The sequence below is a fragment of the Tinamus guttatus genome, unplaced genomic scaffold, assembly GCF_059628265.1.
Source record: "Tinamus guttatus ecotype Peru unplaced genomic scaffold, ASM5962826v1 Tinamus_guttatus_pri_ptg000218l, whole genome shotgun sequence".
Taxonomy (NCBI): domain Eukaryota; kingdom Metazoa; phylum Chordata; class Aves; order Tinamiformes; family Tinamidae; genus Tinamus; species Tinamus guttatus.
In genome coordinates, this window is record NW_028288752.1 from 1,252,191 (window position 1) to 1,268,386 (window position 16,196).

Here is a 16,196-nt window from a genome sequence, read left to right on the forward strand (position 1 = left end):
GTGTCGGAGTGAGAGCCAGTTTTGTTCAAGGCCAAAGAAGAGCACCTGCACTATTAATTATTATTATTATTATTATTTTGAATAGTAGTTATTGTGGCCAAACAACATAAAACCATTTATATCTTCCATACTAATCACTGGGAAATCCAGAGAAATACATTTCCCAAGATTTTCATGGCAAAATGATTTCATGTCTAAGAGAAAAACTGGAAATATTGTGGTTTTCTAGAAATTCAGATTGGTGACCTGGATCGTAAGGATGGGCAAGGGTGAGTGGAGAGAAGAAGAGTAAAAGAAATACCAGGCCGAAGAAATGCCTTGAAATCTGCCCATGGGGCTCCTGCTATCAGTAAATATCCCGGTGGGAGGGTGTTTCCTCTGCTGTCCCTGAAAATACTGGAGGTGAAATCCTGGCCCTGTTCCAGTCCCTGGGAGTTTGTTTAACGCCTTCATTAGGGCACTGCTGCATTTCATTCATAAAAGGAATCTTCCCAGCTCTCGTGTCGTTGCAGCATCCTCCGTCTGTCATCGAGATGGGATGGGGAGCGAGGGGCGAGCGGGTTCATCCTTCTTCCTCTAAATGCTTCGCGAGCCGCTCCCTTGCAAACTGTAAATAAAGGCCGCTGGGGATAGCTTTTCTGCTTGACCCCTCACCTGAAATGAAAATAAAGGTGGCTGGATTTCATCCTGGCGCAGCGCTCCTGCATGGGATCGCTCTTTCCCTTAGCTGTTGACAGTTGCCTGCCAAGCCCCATGGTTACCTTTGATTTTGCCGTAATGACATCCCGGTGCTTAGGATGGCTCTGGGTCTGTAATCCTCTCGGAAGCCTCAGCCAATTTATGGGGTAACCTGAGAGCAGGTTCTCGCTTCCCCGTGATGTCGCCTCTTGTTAACGCTCTCCGAAGGCATCAACAAACTGAAGCTCCCTGCAGGAACGTGGAGGCTCCCTTCCAAATGCAGACTTATTTTCCCGAATGCCCAGGGAGCTGGCAAATATTTGCACACATACCTGCTCTAAATCGCTGCTTCTAGAAGGTAACTGTGTGCACTTGCCACACTAAACTGCATAATTTTATTTCCACCATGTGTGCTGATAAAGCAGAGGCTTCGTTAATAATAAACAGGCATTGCTCCAAGGAGATGTTATGAACTGAAGTGGGGATTCAGCAAAGCGGGATTTATTCAGTTCTGACACAGATTTCCTGTGATTTGCAGCTTATTTTGTCTCTGAGTGCTTCATCTTTAAAACCCCTAAAGACAAAGTCCTTTATCTGTCTTGGGTGTTTAGACTGTAGGTTTGTCAGGGCCAGGGCTTACCTGTTTGCATGCCATCTTCTATAATATCTCTCCATTCTCTGATCTCTATAGGACCTTACCTGTATATGTAATATAGGTATAGAAGAGCAATCTCAGCTTTACTGCGGTGAATGATGCTGGAATTAGGGGAGGACCCAAGTCCTGCTTCCTGCTCACTAACAAGCCCTCGCTGACTCTTCTAAAGGAAATATCAGAGCAGATGATTTACACAGGGGTGGAAGTAGGAGGAGGCTTCTAGGGGAAAGCAAACACTTGAAACTTCAAGGTGGGATGAGTTTGGTGGCACACTTCTCTAATGACCATCGGATCCAGGAGGTACCCCACTTCCTAAGCACAGATCAAAGGCAAAGGGCGACATTTGAAATGACATGCAACCACCTCTTGCATTGCTCAAATTCTCTCCTCCTGCTAGCGTTTGATCTCACTTTACCTTTCCTGTCACTGTAAGCAGGTGGTTGCTTTATTCTCCTCAACAAGTTTAGATCAGCTGTACAGCTAATGGCCACAGTGGGAGAATCTCCTGGTTGGAGGCCCAGTCCAAACCTTGGTGCAATGGACAGAAAGGCTCCTTTTCAGTGCAGTCAGTTTTGGATGATGTCTAAGTCAAAGTGACTTTGATCATTCATTATCCTGCCCAACTTAAGAGCTAGATATGATTGGATCATGAGCTGAGACTTTACAAGGGTGGTCCAGCCAGCTGAAATCCATTAGTTCTTCCAGAGATGCAGGCATGCAGGTTGTGGGTTTCCCATGCCATGCAGTAAATGCGCAATCCTCATGTGTTTATTGCCAGCAATGCCTAGTGCTGGTGATTTGGGCTCTCAGTCTTTTGTGGTGGCTGCATTGACTGTTGATGAAAACATCAGACTCTGGGTCACTGCGAGATCTGTGGCTAATGTGATTTCAGGTGGCAAGCATAAGTCAAGCCAATGCCATATTGTAACCAGAATTACCTTCGATCAGGAGCCTCCTCAGGACTTGAGTCGCTTGTATGTGCTGCTCTGATATGTCTTATTAGTCCTGCATGGCTCTAACTCACAGTGCTGTTTTGCCATGCCTGTGTGAGCCTATCTCAAGTTTTAACCTTCTCCTTCCAAGGAGAAAGAGTAGTAGAATTTACCTAGCAGGCAAGCTCTTAACAAAGCCTTGGATATCTGATACACATAATGGTCCCAGAGGCATGTTTACTTTGGACTGAATGAGTGAGTGAAAACCATTTTGGAAGGGCTTTTTCACCTCCAGCGACTTAACCTAACGAGGAGAAAAGTGATGTGGTTAAAGGGCTATTTAAACAGCAGCATTAGTGAGCAGATTTAAGTTCTCCAACAATACATATATGTATTTGCCTTACACAGGTGCATAAATATACATTGATTTGTATCACAGGATACAGAATGCCCTCACATAGGTGGTGATGAGATCCCTGCAGCCTCCTCTGCTGATAGATGCTTTTTGGGGGACTGTGAACAAATGGCTGATTGATTTAAGAGGCTATGGCAGAAGTACCCAGAGAATTGGGCTGCCACTCCTGAGCTCACCAGACGCCCTTGTCTTCCATGGAGAACGGAGCATCTGTGCAACAGGGAGCTGGACCTTCGGGACTCATCCCAGTAAGGGATGTGGGTGTCTGGAAGAGAACTACAGGTGCCTCCAGTTAGGCTGAAGAGCACTTGCTATTTCTGATCAGAGGGTGCCACAAACATCCACCAATTCACTGGCGAAACACATGAAATAAACCCCATGAGAAATCCTCCCCTGCCTGCCTGTTGCACTCCCACCAAAGTTCATGTTTTTAGACCCAAATGGGTGAGTGACCTCATGCTGACAGAGCAAGCTGTCAACACTCATCCCTTGAAGAAGATTCTCCTCTTTGCACTTTATCTGCCCATGGTGTTAACGTGAATGAAGATTCCCCTCACAGATTACACCGGCCTCTTTCACGTGATGGGGGTCCTGCTCACCCATCGCTTTCCTCTTTCAACGTCCACACTGAGGCAATGAATCTTATTCCCTGCCCAAAGAGCACTTGTCAAGGGGTGGGCTGACAGGGAGGTATGTCCTTCTCGACCATGTTTTCCTGAATTAAACTATTAATGTCTGAGTATTGTTTGATGGTTCTACCGAATGCTGCCAATACCTGGTGAATCACCTTGCACAATAGCAAAACAGCACTCCTGCCATTTTATAACTGGAAAATAGATGGCAAACAGAGGAAATTAAGGCCAAACTTAGGTAAAATTCATCTCTGAGCCAAATCCTGTATGTTACTGCAGTCCTACTGAAGCTATGAGATGTCAGAAAGCAGCTGCACAGATTGTGTACACAGGTTGCATTGTCTTATGCTAGAATGAAGGTTCTTAACTTTAATTTAAACTCTTCACATCTGATTTTAGAGGACCTGAACTCAACACTCGTGCACTCAGGCCCTTTGGAAATTCTCTCAAGGTGCTGTTTAAACATGTAATCGCTTGTCTTTGAAAACCTGATCCTGAGTGGCACACTTGTAATTTTCTTATATCCATGCACATAAAAGGGTCTAGAGAGTTGAAAAGCACCAACACCCTCTGAAAACCTCCCTGGAAGTTTGGAGTGATTGATGCCTTGAGAGATAGGGGCACTTTGATTCAGGTGCTTGGTTTAGGATCCTGGCCCTGGAAATCTCAACCATCACCTCTCCAGAGTATTGTGAAAATAAAGTAGTTAATTTAGAGTAGTTTTCTCTTGTAGGTGTTCCGTAAGGTAGTGGTGGTACTCAGGTTTTGCTTCTATTTTAGCTCTGCAGTTCATTCTGGAGGAGACGATGTGTGGGAACGAGCAAGAGAGCTGTGATGGGCTCTTGAACCTGTCTGCTGGTGCTTCTTGAGGCCAGCCCATGCCAAGCATTGTGTGCAGGAGGGACAGGGAGGCATCTGATGGGCTGAAGCATCCTTCTGCCAAGCTTCATCACTCCCGGAGGCTCGAAGAAGTCTGGAACCATGGCAGGGAATTTTTACAAGGACAGATAATGACACTGGAGCCCTCATGTGAAGGAGGTTAAAAAAAAAAAAAAGTCCAGATGTATAAAAACACCAAAAAATGGCATATGTTTGGTTTGGTCTCTATCTGAATTAACAACAAGGAGGCAGACAATGTCTCTCAGAAGTAGAGGAAGATGTGAACCTGCCTCTAATCGGGCGCTTGTTGGCAACTGTCAGCCCCATCATTTAGTATTTGAGAAGAAGAAATAGGAAACTGAACAGCAATAGCAGGCTGCTCCTGCATGAACTATGCTGGCAAAATGCCTTTTAATTTTCATGCGAGCTGTGCCTGCGAGAAGACGGAAGGATCAAGCCTTCATCAAGGAAGATTAGGATTTGGAGCCAGATTTTGGAAATTGTCTCCTATCTCATTAATGAATCAGACACCCTAGGTAAAATTCAGATCCTCCTGAACAAGCATTTTGCTATTTGAGTTTAGCTGGGCCAGGATTTCGCCCCTAACTTCAAACACTGGTGTGCTTGCAACTTGGAGCTGGTTACCACTGTTACATCCTAAAATTGTATTTCATTTTTATTAGCCTTCTAGGCCCTGATTCTACTCCCACTGCACCTGGTGGGAGTTCAAGGTGGCAAACTGTCCCTCCTTTACCGTGCTGCTTTACAGAATGCCTGGATTTTAAAAGGAAGTCTTCTTAATTTGTGCAATTCCTGGTAATTTTAGAGTGTAGACTTGGTTTCATTTACATCAGAAATAGGATCCATTTTCCCTATTCTAGAAGGAAGACACTCTCAAGGGCTTACTGATATTTGTGTGTTTGACTTTAAGGCAGAGGTTTGTTCCTAATTAATTGAATAAGTGCTTTAATCCCTGGCCCGAGGGCTTCCCATAGAGCATTAGCTGTATTAAGAAGGAAATGGAGTGTAATCCCTTTAATATAAGCACAGGAGAACATGAGATTTTCGCATTTCTGGAAATAATTTCTTTCTTGTTGCATCGTTTATTCTAATATTCATTTGCATAAAATACAGGGGGGAACCAAGGGCTTCTCATTCTGCCTGATTTCAGTGGTGGGGTATTAGCAGGACACAACTGTTGCCAGTGCATCAGCAACCTAAAGATACATGTATGTGCTGGAAGGTAACAGGGTGCAAAGAGCAATAACTCTAATAACTTAGTTCTCTATGATGGGGTCTATGAACCGGGTCCATGACCAGACCTCCTCAGTATCCAGTCCTCACAAACCCAGAACAAAAGTTAAGTTTCTGCCCATATAAGAGCCAGAAAACCCTCAGAAATAAGCTCTAAGTTTCACATAGACACTTCTCCACATCCCCCAGCAGAAACTGGTTGATTCAAATAAAAAGTTTTGTTCTAATTGCTTTTTAGTAAACCCAGCCGGGATCCTGAAGCCAAGATGACATTTTCTGGACTCATGTGGCATCCCTGGTATTTATTGTTTGCATTACAGTGATGGAGAATCAGGTTTCTGATTTCCAGGCTCATGTGTAGCTACAGAAACTGGACTCTTGGCTGAGATTCAGCTGAGTGAACACAAGCTTTCTGAGAAGGCAGTTCATTCCATCCCAAATTACATATCTACACCGGTCAAATAAATCGGGTTAAATGAGCTGGGGAGCCCAGAATTATTATCTCAAAGCGAGATGTCCTCTTTGTAGACATTTAAAAACAGGAGAAATTAGTCTTGGATGAGATGGATCTCAAACTTGGTTAATGTTTGACATATTTTAAAGAAAAAATACTGCCTAGTAGCTCTGGTCAGGCAGACATTCATCTGTTAGAGTGACAACAGACTAAATCTGAGCATCCCCTGCTGTATTATTTTACAGGTCATCAGAGGCTCTTAGGAAGGATAAGGAGGCATCTGGAAGGGACAGTTCAGGTGCAGTCAGACACCCTGCGAAGCTGAAACAAGGTCCCTGCTTGCCTTATTTCTGCAGTTTGCTTCTCACCCTTGTGTGCAGTGAGATAAGGATGTGTTTTCTTTTTCTCCCCACAACAGACCCACAACGTAGGTCTCCCAGAGGGGCTCTGTGAGGACTCACTGGAGCAAAGGGCTTTGCCCCCGTTCTGGCCACATGTCCTCAGCAGGGCCTGGCAGCAGCTGAAAGAGTGGGAGCAGATCCCTGGCACTTGTGGGTCCTCCTCTGAAGACACCTCACCCTGCACCTTCACAGGAGGTCCCCTTCCCCACCGGTTCCACAGGGGTTCTGGAGCCTGATTGTCTCACAAAGGGCAGGAGCTTCCCTCTCCTCGGACACACTGATGCTGGATCACCCCAACACGCAGGTACTGAGGCTCTCACCTCTCCTCTCCCTGGAGGGAACTCTGAGGGTCACCCCCAGGGACAGCTCTGCCTCCTCCTGACTCGGTCCCACAAGCAGCATCTCCTGAGGTGCACAGCCTCGTAGGTGCTCATTGCTGGGCTAGATGGGTGCCTTTTGCATTGCAAAAGCTGGATGAAGTCGCTCCTGCTGAAACCACCTTCGTCCCCGGCTAAATCACCTTCATCTCACAGTACCTGTTCCAGGCCACTTAGTCCCTTGCAACAGAAGGGCCTATGCAGAAGAGAGGAGTTTGTTTGCTGGTTAACTGAGTGACTGTTTCAGGTTTCTGTTCCAGGATTCTGGTTCAGCATGGTGGATGTGACGAGGAAAATAGCCCTGTCAAAGGTAGAGCTCTTCTTCTTGGCAGCATTTGAATAATGGATTTGCAGTGCCTGCTGGCTGGGAGGATAATCACATCTGGTGACAACGAGCTTGTAATGGCCGAGGCACCTCTCATTGGGAGATGGCAGTGGAAGAGAAAAGGGTGAAATGTTAGCAAAAAAGGAGTTAATATATAAAGTATGTTCTTGCCCATAATGGATTGCTTTGTTAGCAAGACACAAGCAATCTTCGCCAAGGTGCCTTGTGCTGGTACCAGGTCTCAGCCGTGGCCCCTCCACACAGGGCATGGGAGCGCCAAGCTGCGCCTTGGCTGGCGAAGCCCGTTCCCTGCAGGAACCTCCACGTGGCAGGGGTGACAGCAGTAACAGCTTCGGTTGCTGCACAGGTTTCACTAGAGCCCTCACCCCTCAGAGCCCTGTGCAATGTGTTTGAGGGTTAGCACATTTTATGCTTTAACATAAGAACAGCTATCTTGGATCAGCCCGAAGGCTCATCTCACCCGATTTCCTGTCTCCAGCTGTGACTCGTCGTGGATGCCAAGGGAGGGGCATAGGAAGCAAGAAGAGCACAAAGTGCCTATGCCCTAAAATCCTCTCCCCAGTTCCAGCAGTTTGATTTTGAGCATTAGGGCTGGTGCCATTGTGCTGAATAGCCCTTGGTAGAGTTTTTTTCCATAATTTCTCCAATCACTTGGTCGAACAAGTATTGACATTAGCCAGCACTTAACTTTAAATGTGTGATAAGCACAAGGGAAATATTACTGAAATGTGAGCCTGCAGCACATACATTTAACCCGAGCCACACTGGACCTCAGCAGCTGCTTGGGCTGTTTCAGCAGCTCTTTACTGGGGCTCTGCCCAGGGCTGAGCAGCAGCAGCAGTCAGGGTTGGCTGGAGAAAAGTAGAAGGAATGTGCACATTGTAAAGGTCCAGGACTAGAGAAGCCCCAAAGCCCATTGCCAGAAGAGTATGGGACCCTCCTACCCACCCTGCTCTGGGCTCCACTGAGTAAGGGGTTGTCGCTGTTGGACTCACCACAGCTGGCCCAGGGGACAGATGCTAGATGCAGAGGAGCAGCTCGTCCTCTCTGGAGCTCTGAGGAAGTAGTGGTTGTATTATCATCCTCAAAGGCTTCCCCCTAAGCCCTAGAAAGGGGCATCTGAGCATTGGGCTCCGAGCAAGAGCTGCATTGGGTTTCCCTTCCCTTGTTTCAGGCCCCGGTGTCGCTGGGCATGTACCGGAGCTTGTACACGGCAGACTATGGATGTCAGCAGGAGCAGCAGCCGCCCAGCGAGGAGCGCTTGGAGGTACCACAGGTCCTTCTTGCCTGGCCCATGGCGCAGGCTGCCCCATGGGCCTCCATCCCCCTCCTGTGGCTGTAGGGAATGGAGCCACCGCCAACATCGCGACGGGCACAGATGCCACCAGCACCGCAGAGCCGCGCGTGGGTTCTTGCTTCACGCCACGCACAGATCCCGCGGCTTGTGCTGGGACGCCCCCTCTGTGGGAAATCCCCCTGGCAGCCTGCAGCAGAGCTGCTCGGGGCGGGCAGTGCTAATTACACTCATTAAGTCAGGGCTCTAATGACTGCTTGCTGAAGCAGGGCCTAAGCCCCCGAGTCCTATTGCTTCCCCTGGGGCCAATGGAGCGAGTCCGGATTAGGCCCATCTTGATGCTGCCACGGGAGGCAGGGTGGGTGTTGGTGATGAAGACGTCTGCTTGCCCTGCCACAGGACGAGAAGACTTCTGCAGGGATTTATTGTTATTATTATTTTTAAGCTCCTTGCAGGGAGAGCGACCCCCTGAGCTATTTAATCTGATTTGCTGCGCTCCGCCTGCCTGGGCCTAATTGCTTGTGGCAGCGCGGCCGGGACAGCTGCGGTTGCACTGGGCCACTGCAGAGAGGGAGCCGGGGGGACGCTGGGCTGCTAAGGTGGCTTGATCTGTCCTACACTCCTAAGGGAGGGGGGGAAAGAAGAAAAAAAACTGGGGTGGGGTGGGGAAAACGACAGAGAAATCATTGTGTGAAAGCGCCCGCTGGGGCAGGGAGGGGAAGATGCCGGAGTGGGAGGGATGGTGTGAGCCCCGGAGCGGCCGCAGGAATAACCTGCATGAATCCAAGGCAAGACCCGGGCTCTGGGCTCCCCGTCCTCTCATCCCAAGCAGCTCAGGAGCCTCTGCTCCCTTCCCGTCTCCCTCCCGCTCCTTCCTCGCTGTCAGCTCCCCTCCTCCTGCCCTCTGGGAAGGGGCACCGCTGCCAGCGCCGTTCATTAACATTCCCTGCTCCGGGCTCCCGCTGTTCTCCGAGGCTGGCGAGTGGTTTGCAGGAAGCCCAAGCCTCAGGTGGCTGCTCTGCTTCCAAGATCCTGACTTGGCGGGCAGGGCATTTAACCCCCTGCCTGCTGCGGTGCAACCCAGCGTGGACGCAGAGCTGCACACCTACACTATTTTTTTCAGCCTTTTTTATTATTTTTGCTGTTTTATTTTTACTTTACAAAAGTCTTTGGAAGGTTGCATGCTTTTTGCGGAAGTCTTGACGTGTCGGCTAGATGGTGTGAGAGATAAAGAGAGGTCTCATACATGTTTGTTTTCACTGGGTTGTGGCTCTCTTTGGCTCGTTATTGATCCTATATTAAATATAAAGGCCTATTAAAAAAGTTATCCTAGTGGGTAGTGTGCTGATGAGGTACTCAGGACGCCCAGATTTCTCTCTTAGACTCACTAGGTGTTTTTGAGAGGTTAGAGTCACTTTGGCATTTTCCCAAGTGAAATTTTAATTGTAGCCCTATCCGAAAGTGGAAGTTGGAGAGCTCCTTAAAGCAGAAACTGGGGAGCTGTCTCCACCATGAGCCTCAGGAGGCTCTTACTTTCTCAGGAGATTTGTCGTTAGGAGCCCTTTCCATCCTCAGATGAGGATGCCCCAAATACAAGTATTTCCCAGAACTCTGCAACCCCGACTTGCCCTGTCATAAGTGTGTTTAAGAAGTTGTCTTGAGCTGGAGAAGTGATAGGGAAGGGCGGAGCCCCGGGGACGTTGATCTCGAGGCGTAAGCAGAAGCCCATGGAGGGCCAAAAAAACCGTCAGGGAGGAGCTGAGGAGCAAAGCCCATGAGGATGCTCACTGAGAAAGCAGCCTTGCTAACTTCAGGGGCGTGGGGCAGCTCGCAGCAGGAGTGCCCTTTCCTGGGCCCTTAAAAGGAAGCCATTTGCTCATGACAGAGCTGCAGAATGCAGCTTAAGAGATGCTGCAGCCAGCAGACCCACAAGAGCAGCGACACCACCATCCACATTAGTCTTTCTGTTTGTGTCAGGGTTGATTCTCTTCCCTCTGCTGGCAAAATTAGCTGAATCCATAGTCTTTGTTGCCCTCCCTTCATAGGATGTGTTGTCATCTCCAGGGGCTGAGGGTCACAAATAATGCAATCAGGTCACTGTAGCATTATATGCCTTCATACATCTATCTGGTCCATCTATTTATCAGGAACATGCTCATTAAGGAAGGTTAAGTGGGCTATTTTTGCCTGCTATTTGATGTTCTCATCCCTGACCTGAGAACATGGAGGTAGTTTAGCAGAGGCTTCACAGCTCTCAGTGACAGCAGAAAGAAAATGGGTTAAAATGGTAGTTTATTTCCTAACATCATGCCACCAGTGAGAAAATCCTGGTGTGGGATCTACTGTGGGTCAGGGTTTGCGCTCTGAGTGCAGTTTGCACTGGGCTGTTGCAGATAGATCTGTGTGCCCAGCAAAGTCCCCAGGAAGGTTAGGTAGCGGCATGTTGGCTCAAAGAATGTCCCCACATGATTGATTTACTTCAGCACCCTGAGAAGTCTGGGCATAGCAGGCTGGAAAGAAGACGGTGGATGAAAGAAGAGGCCCATGTGTGTCTCCCTACCGTGCAGGGCATACCCAGCCCAAACCATCTGCCTCATCTGCCTGCGGAGCAATGTTGCAGATGACGCTGAGCTGCCAAATCACCTGTGGACCCTTCCCAGACAAGATCCCTGCCACAGATACCAGGTTTCATAAACAGCCTGGGTTTGGGGCGCAGTTTGCAAGCTTGGCCTCTTGGAGTGTCTGAGTAGGGATGAGGGGAACACTGCTTGGGTGCAAGGTGGCACAGCTGGAGCAGCCATAAAAAGGACAGAAAGAGAAAGCTGTGATGCCCTATATAACTTAATGGTACAGTTATGGAGCTGCTTTGTGGCTGTAGTGTCCTTGGTCTTAGAGACAGCACCAAAGTTCACGTTTTGCTGTGGGCAGATAGTGTTGTGTTATATCCTACCTCACTGTGTCTCCATTCACATATGACTTCTTTCTGCAGAAGCTAAAGCTTGCAGATTCCCAGCTAAAAGCCAAGGAGTTTGCAGTACCTCAAGGGCAGCGTTTGATGAACTACTGGGATCATGTGGTCAGAGAGGGCAAAGAAGTCACCTCAAGCCCATGCAGTGAAGCGAACAGGCATTCTGATGACATGCCAGAGAAGCAGGAAGGCAGCTCCTCCAGGCCTGAGTCACACCAGCAGTCTGGAAAAGAGGAGCAGAAGTACTTCAATTCAATCCTTTCCAGCGCAGAAAGCTATCTACCAAAATACCAGTCTGTCACTGAAGAAAGAGCAGCCCAGAAGGAGAAACTGGAGAGGCCACAGGCTCTCACTAAGCCAGAAAAAGAGCTTTCTTATTCCCAGTGTCCTCCGGCTGCAGTTCAGACTCCTGGAACGGAAGGTAATTCCCACATCCTTGGCACTGTTTGCTGGTGAACAGCTGACTAGCCCTATCTAGCTACCTGAGGGGCTGTCTGCATGGTCCTTTGCCAGCTGAGCTCCCTTTGCTCCTGGACTGAACTGGCCGGACACAGGCGGATTCCAAACTCCAGACAGAGCATTAGCGCACCCTTTTAACACAAACCTGCCGCTTTCTGGCCAGCAAAAAGCACAGGCATAGCGAGCTTGAATTTGCCTTCAGAAAACTCTACAAACCCACTCTTGCTACGTAAAGAGGCCCTGATACCAAAGTATTTGCACTGCAATCTTTAGGGTTTTTATCTTCCCAGCTCCTATGTGAAACAGGGAGACGCAGTCAACCCCATTTTGGAGGTGGAAAAGGGGAGCCAAACCAGAAGCCCTTAATGCCCTTCTGTCAGAGGTAGCTACAACGTCAGTAAATGCAGCAGGAAATCAGTGTGAGCGAGGCCTCAGCTGAACTCCAGTTCACTGTCTGCTTGTGTAGATTAAAATGCCAATGGATTGTTGAGCTAGGATTTCAGGAAAACAAAGTTAGTGATGACCAAATTCACCAAGCCCTGATCAACCTTCCCAAAGCAGCTGAGATCTTCCTCTGAGCTCTTGAGTGAAAGGGAAGAGGGCAGCAGGAAGAACACTGTTTCATTCTTCCTTGTGAATCAACTACCTCAAGATCCTTGTCCTTTTATTATGGTGGAAGTTGCTGGGGCTTTTTGTTATTCTCTATGGGATTTCAGAACTTTTATCTTGTTTTCTGGCATTGTGGTGCACAGGAGCATCTGTGAATTTTATTTCTGTTTCTATGCGTGGAAACTCAGCCTTGAGGAGGCTTTTTAGGCACCAAGTTACTCTAAGGATTTCTTGTTTTTCCCTCTTGCTCCCTCATCTTTCCTGGTGATGACCTGTCTGCTCTTCTGTGTGTCAAGATGTGCCTGCTGCAAACTGTGAGCTGACAAAGCCTCGGCCAGACCCAATGTCCTGGCTCAGTTTGGTGAGAGAGTCCTGCTGGGAGTCCCTTTTTTTCCAGCAGTGCTCCATGACCACACAGGAGGACATGAAACAGGGATGTTCTCTCTGCTGTCTGAGTTCATCTCTAGAGATGATCATTTCAGCTCCCTTCATGATTAGTAGAGACAAATGCCACCTGGAAGATGAGAAGAATTGAACCCTGGCACGACTCTCCTCTCTCCACAAACCGGGAGGAGAGTCTGGGCAAGCAGCCCTGAGGGACATGTCCCCATTTAGATAGGTGAATCCTTCACTCGCTATCTGAGGTCTTTGAACATCTCCTTGCCAAGCCAAATTAAGGCTGTCTTGTATGAATGAGACAAATTATGTGGGCTTTTCTCTTCCTACTCTACTCCTGTGCAGTTCAGCAGGGCAGTATTCCCAGCAAAGTCTTTCCCTTTTATTCACTAACTTCTTGCAAAAAGTCTCAACTCATTTTAATGCTCCAGTGCAACACAGAGTCAGCATGGCTCCTACCTTCCACAAAGCTAGCCATACCTGCTTGCTTAGCATCACTATATATATTTCCATCACTGGGATCAGCTAAATCAATTCAAAATTGATACAACTCAGCAAGGTTCTGCTGAAGCGAATGGGTCGCACTTGATTTATGCCAGCGGAGGCTCCAGATCTCTCTTAGCTTAGCCCAAGGGTAGGATTTGGGTGGGTAATTGATGGTGCTCCCAGTCTAATGTGCTCTCTTGTTCTTCAATCTCCTAGGGATGTTGCTGCGCAAGCAGAAGCTGGCTGAGGGCTGGGCTACCTACCAGCAATTCATCTTGGAGACGTGTCGGGCAAGGCAATTTAAAGCTCAAGAAAATAGGAGCATGGTCTTGGGATCATCTATTTTGGGGGAAGGTCAGTTGATGGAGGTTGTGACAACTGCTTCACGTAGATGACTTGTGGCCTTTGGTTTGGCTTTGGGTTTTTGATGTTAATGCAGGGTCAGACTGAGGAAGTTGAAGGGCAAGTGAATGAAATGTGAAAGGTCTTTGGAAGCAGCTTTGGTGGGAAGGTTACTGCCATGTGCTCAGTGGGCATCCATCACTGGATTTGCACATCCACTGATGCACATCCAGCTTTGCACATCCAGAATTTCACAAGAAGAGTCTAGCGAGAGGAGGAGGAGGTCTAGTCTTCAGACCTCATCCTCCATATGGCTGCTGTGGTCCATACCAATGCCTGCTGTGGGTATCCACCAAAGGACATGTGCAGGATCCTTCACTCCAGGCTGCTGGTTGCAGAAATGCCTGGCTCTATTTACCAGCTGTGATGAAGGGAGCAGTCAGAGGTGCCACGAAGGCTTGTGACTGAATTTCCTCTTCTTGGAAAGAATATGGCTTAAGCACCATATTCTGCTCTGGAGGCAGCATCATACTTTAAAGGCCGTAGAAAATAAGGGCTTGATAATCTTGTCTAGACCAGAGAAGCGCTTCTTGCATTTCCTATTGTGGCTAATCCTTGTTGCATCTCAATAATGGCAGCTACAGTGGAAGTGCTGAAAGCATAAACAGTCGAAGTTCAGACAAGGGGCAGAAGACGGAATACAGCATACATAAGATAGAGACTTGAAAAAAACCCTTTCAATTATTTGAATTATTTATTTATTTATTTTACTAGAGTGCTTTGACTGTGACCACAGAAGTACCTACAAGACAGATTTCCAGCCCTTGCTTGGAGCCCATGGTGGATACTGTAAAGCAAATAGGACTTTCTCACACATTTTTACTGAAGATGAGTGCTTTAACCAGTAAGACAGAGCGGGGATAGGGGATAGGGTGGGTGCTGGCAGTGGGAATATGTAGGTTTTGGAACTGTACAGGATCAGAAGGCATTTCACAAGTGTATTTCTTCTTGTCCATGTTATGCAATGAGCTCAAATGAATTCCCTCAGGGTCAAATCCTTTCACAAGACTTTCTTAGTCTTTTCTTGAACACGTTTTGGTGCATTGATATGAGCTGGGAAACTTTCCTCTCCTGGGATAACGTCTGCTGTACCCCTCTTGGGAAGAAGGAGTCAAGCCCCTGTGGGACTGTTGGAAGGAGATGTCTCTCAACAGTGCACTGCCAGGTCTCCCCCTGCAAAATGGCCCTCTCAAATTAGGGCAGGAGGTGTTTGCAATGTGATTCATCTGCACACTATGAGCAAACAGGCATCAACTGCTCCTGAGCTCTCGTTTCTCACTGGAAAGGCAATTCCTCCCTGCTGCCTCATTCCCTTCCCTCCCCTGGTACGCACATATTTCAGGTTTGCACTGAAGTGTTGATTTTGATCTATGATCTTGGAGTTATGTGTAGGCTGGAAGGCCAAGTTTTTGTAACGGTTGATCTGGGTGGCAGATTGCTCCCAGATATACCAAAGGATGGAGATCCTCTTCTTACCCCCTTCTCCATGTCCTCTGCAGGAACTACTGGGTATCAGAGTATGAGGACAACTACAGCGTTTTCTTGAACAGACTAACCCGGTCACCCCAAATCCCCGCTGTGGGGATGTGCTCGGCCATAAAGCCCGTCCCACATCTCCCCCACATGCTGTCCTCTCAGGATGTGATTGCAGTGGACACAGCCCAGTGAGAGGTGCTACAGCTGCCCATGGTAAGTGTAGAGATAACCCATGAGCGGTGAAAGCTGAGTCCCTGGTCATGGGAAATCATGGGATTTCCACAGCTGAAGCTGTGGATAAAAAGTGCAAATAACTGTGAGACCTGGTACAAACTGTTGTAAGACCTGATAGAAAATAATAAGAGTTTCACTACTGAGATACTGTTCTGAGTGGTAGAACCTCATCCGGGGGTTCTAAGAAGTGATTTTCCAACCAGTTCTATAATGTGATCTTTTATTCTAATGTCTAAGACACTATATGATTACAGGACAATCACTATATTGAGATGGGATGAAAGATGACAGATTGCAAAATCTAATCTTTTCATTGTGTGCAGGGGGGTTGGACTAGATGATCTCTAGAGGTCCCTTCCAACCTTAAGCATTCTATGATTCTATGATTAGATACTAGGAAAACATTTTTAACCATGACGATGGTCAAACACTGTCTTGGGGACCAAAAAGGTGGTGGAATCTCATGGAGATGCTCAGAAGTTGACTAAACAGTACCCTGAGCAACCTCATCCAAGCTGGCATTTTCTCAGCAGGTTACACCAGAAGATCTCCGCAGGTCTCAGTCTTCACTGTTCTCTCAGTTTCTGATTTATTTTAGAATTTGTTGCCCACACTATTCTGTGGTTCTCCAAGTTATCCATATGATACTGTCTGGAGGGGACCCTGGAAGTCTGGATGCACTTCGTTTTCCAAACCCACCATTGTGGCTACAGAATATTTGTAAAGTTCTCGGCAAAGACCTCTCTACATACATACTTTTGTTAACTCCCCTCACAAGAACTCTAGTTCTTAGAGTATCAGAAAAACACTCTTTTGCACAAGGCAGTCCATGGAGCTAAAATCGCTCAG

The 16,196-nt window shown here is 47.7% G+C and overlaps 1 protein-coding gene across 1 annotated transcript; it reads left to right on the forward strand.

Moving 5' to 3' along the window:
* Window positions 1-259: 259 nt before the first annotated feature.
* On the forward strand, window positions 260-15,305 carry LOC104567786 (uncharacterized). The gene is made up of 8 exons (XM_088525000.1): window positions 260-269; window positions 6,938-6,987; window positions 8,198-8,290; window positions 11,307-11,475; window positions 11,557-11,706; window positions 13,452-13,589; window positions 14,352-14,481; window positions 15,137-15,305. Exons 1-8 carry the CDS (start codon window positions 260-262, stop codon window positions 15,303-15,305), a joined length of 909 nt encoding a protein of 302 aa, XP_088381126.1.
* Window positions 15,306-16,196: the final 891 nt, after the last annotated feature.

Excerpts from the sequence above, each read along its gene's own strand:
- LOC104567786 (XM_088525000.1), top strand. Across the intron at positions 6,988-8,197 it reads GGAAAATAGCCCTGTCAAAG|GCCCCGGTGTCGCTGGGCAT; the intron begins GTAGAGCTCTTC and ends CCCTTGTTTCAG. Across the intron at positions 8,291-11,306 it reads CCAGCGAGGAGCGCTTGGAG|AAGCTAAAGCTTGCAGATTC; the intron begins GTACCACAGGTC and ends TTCTTTCTGCAG.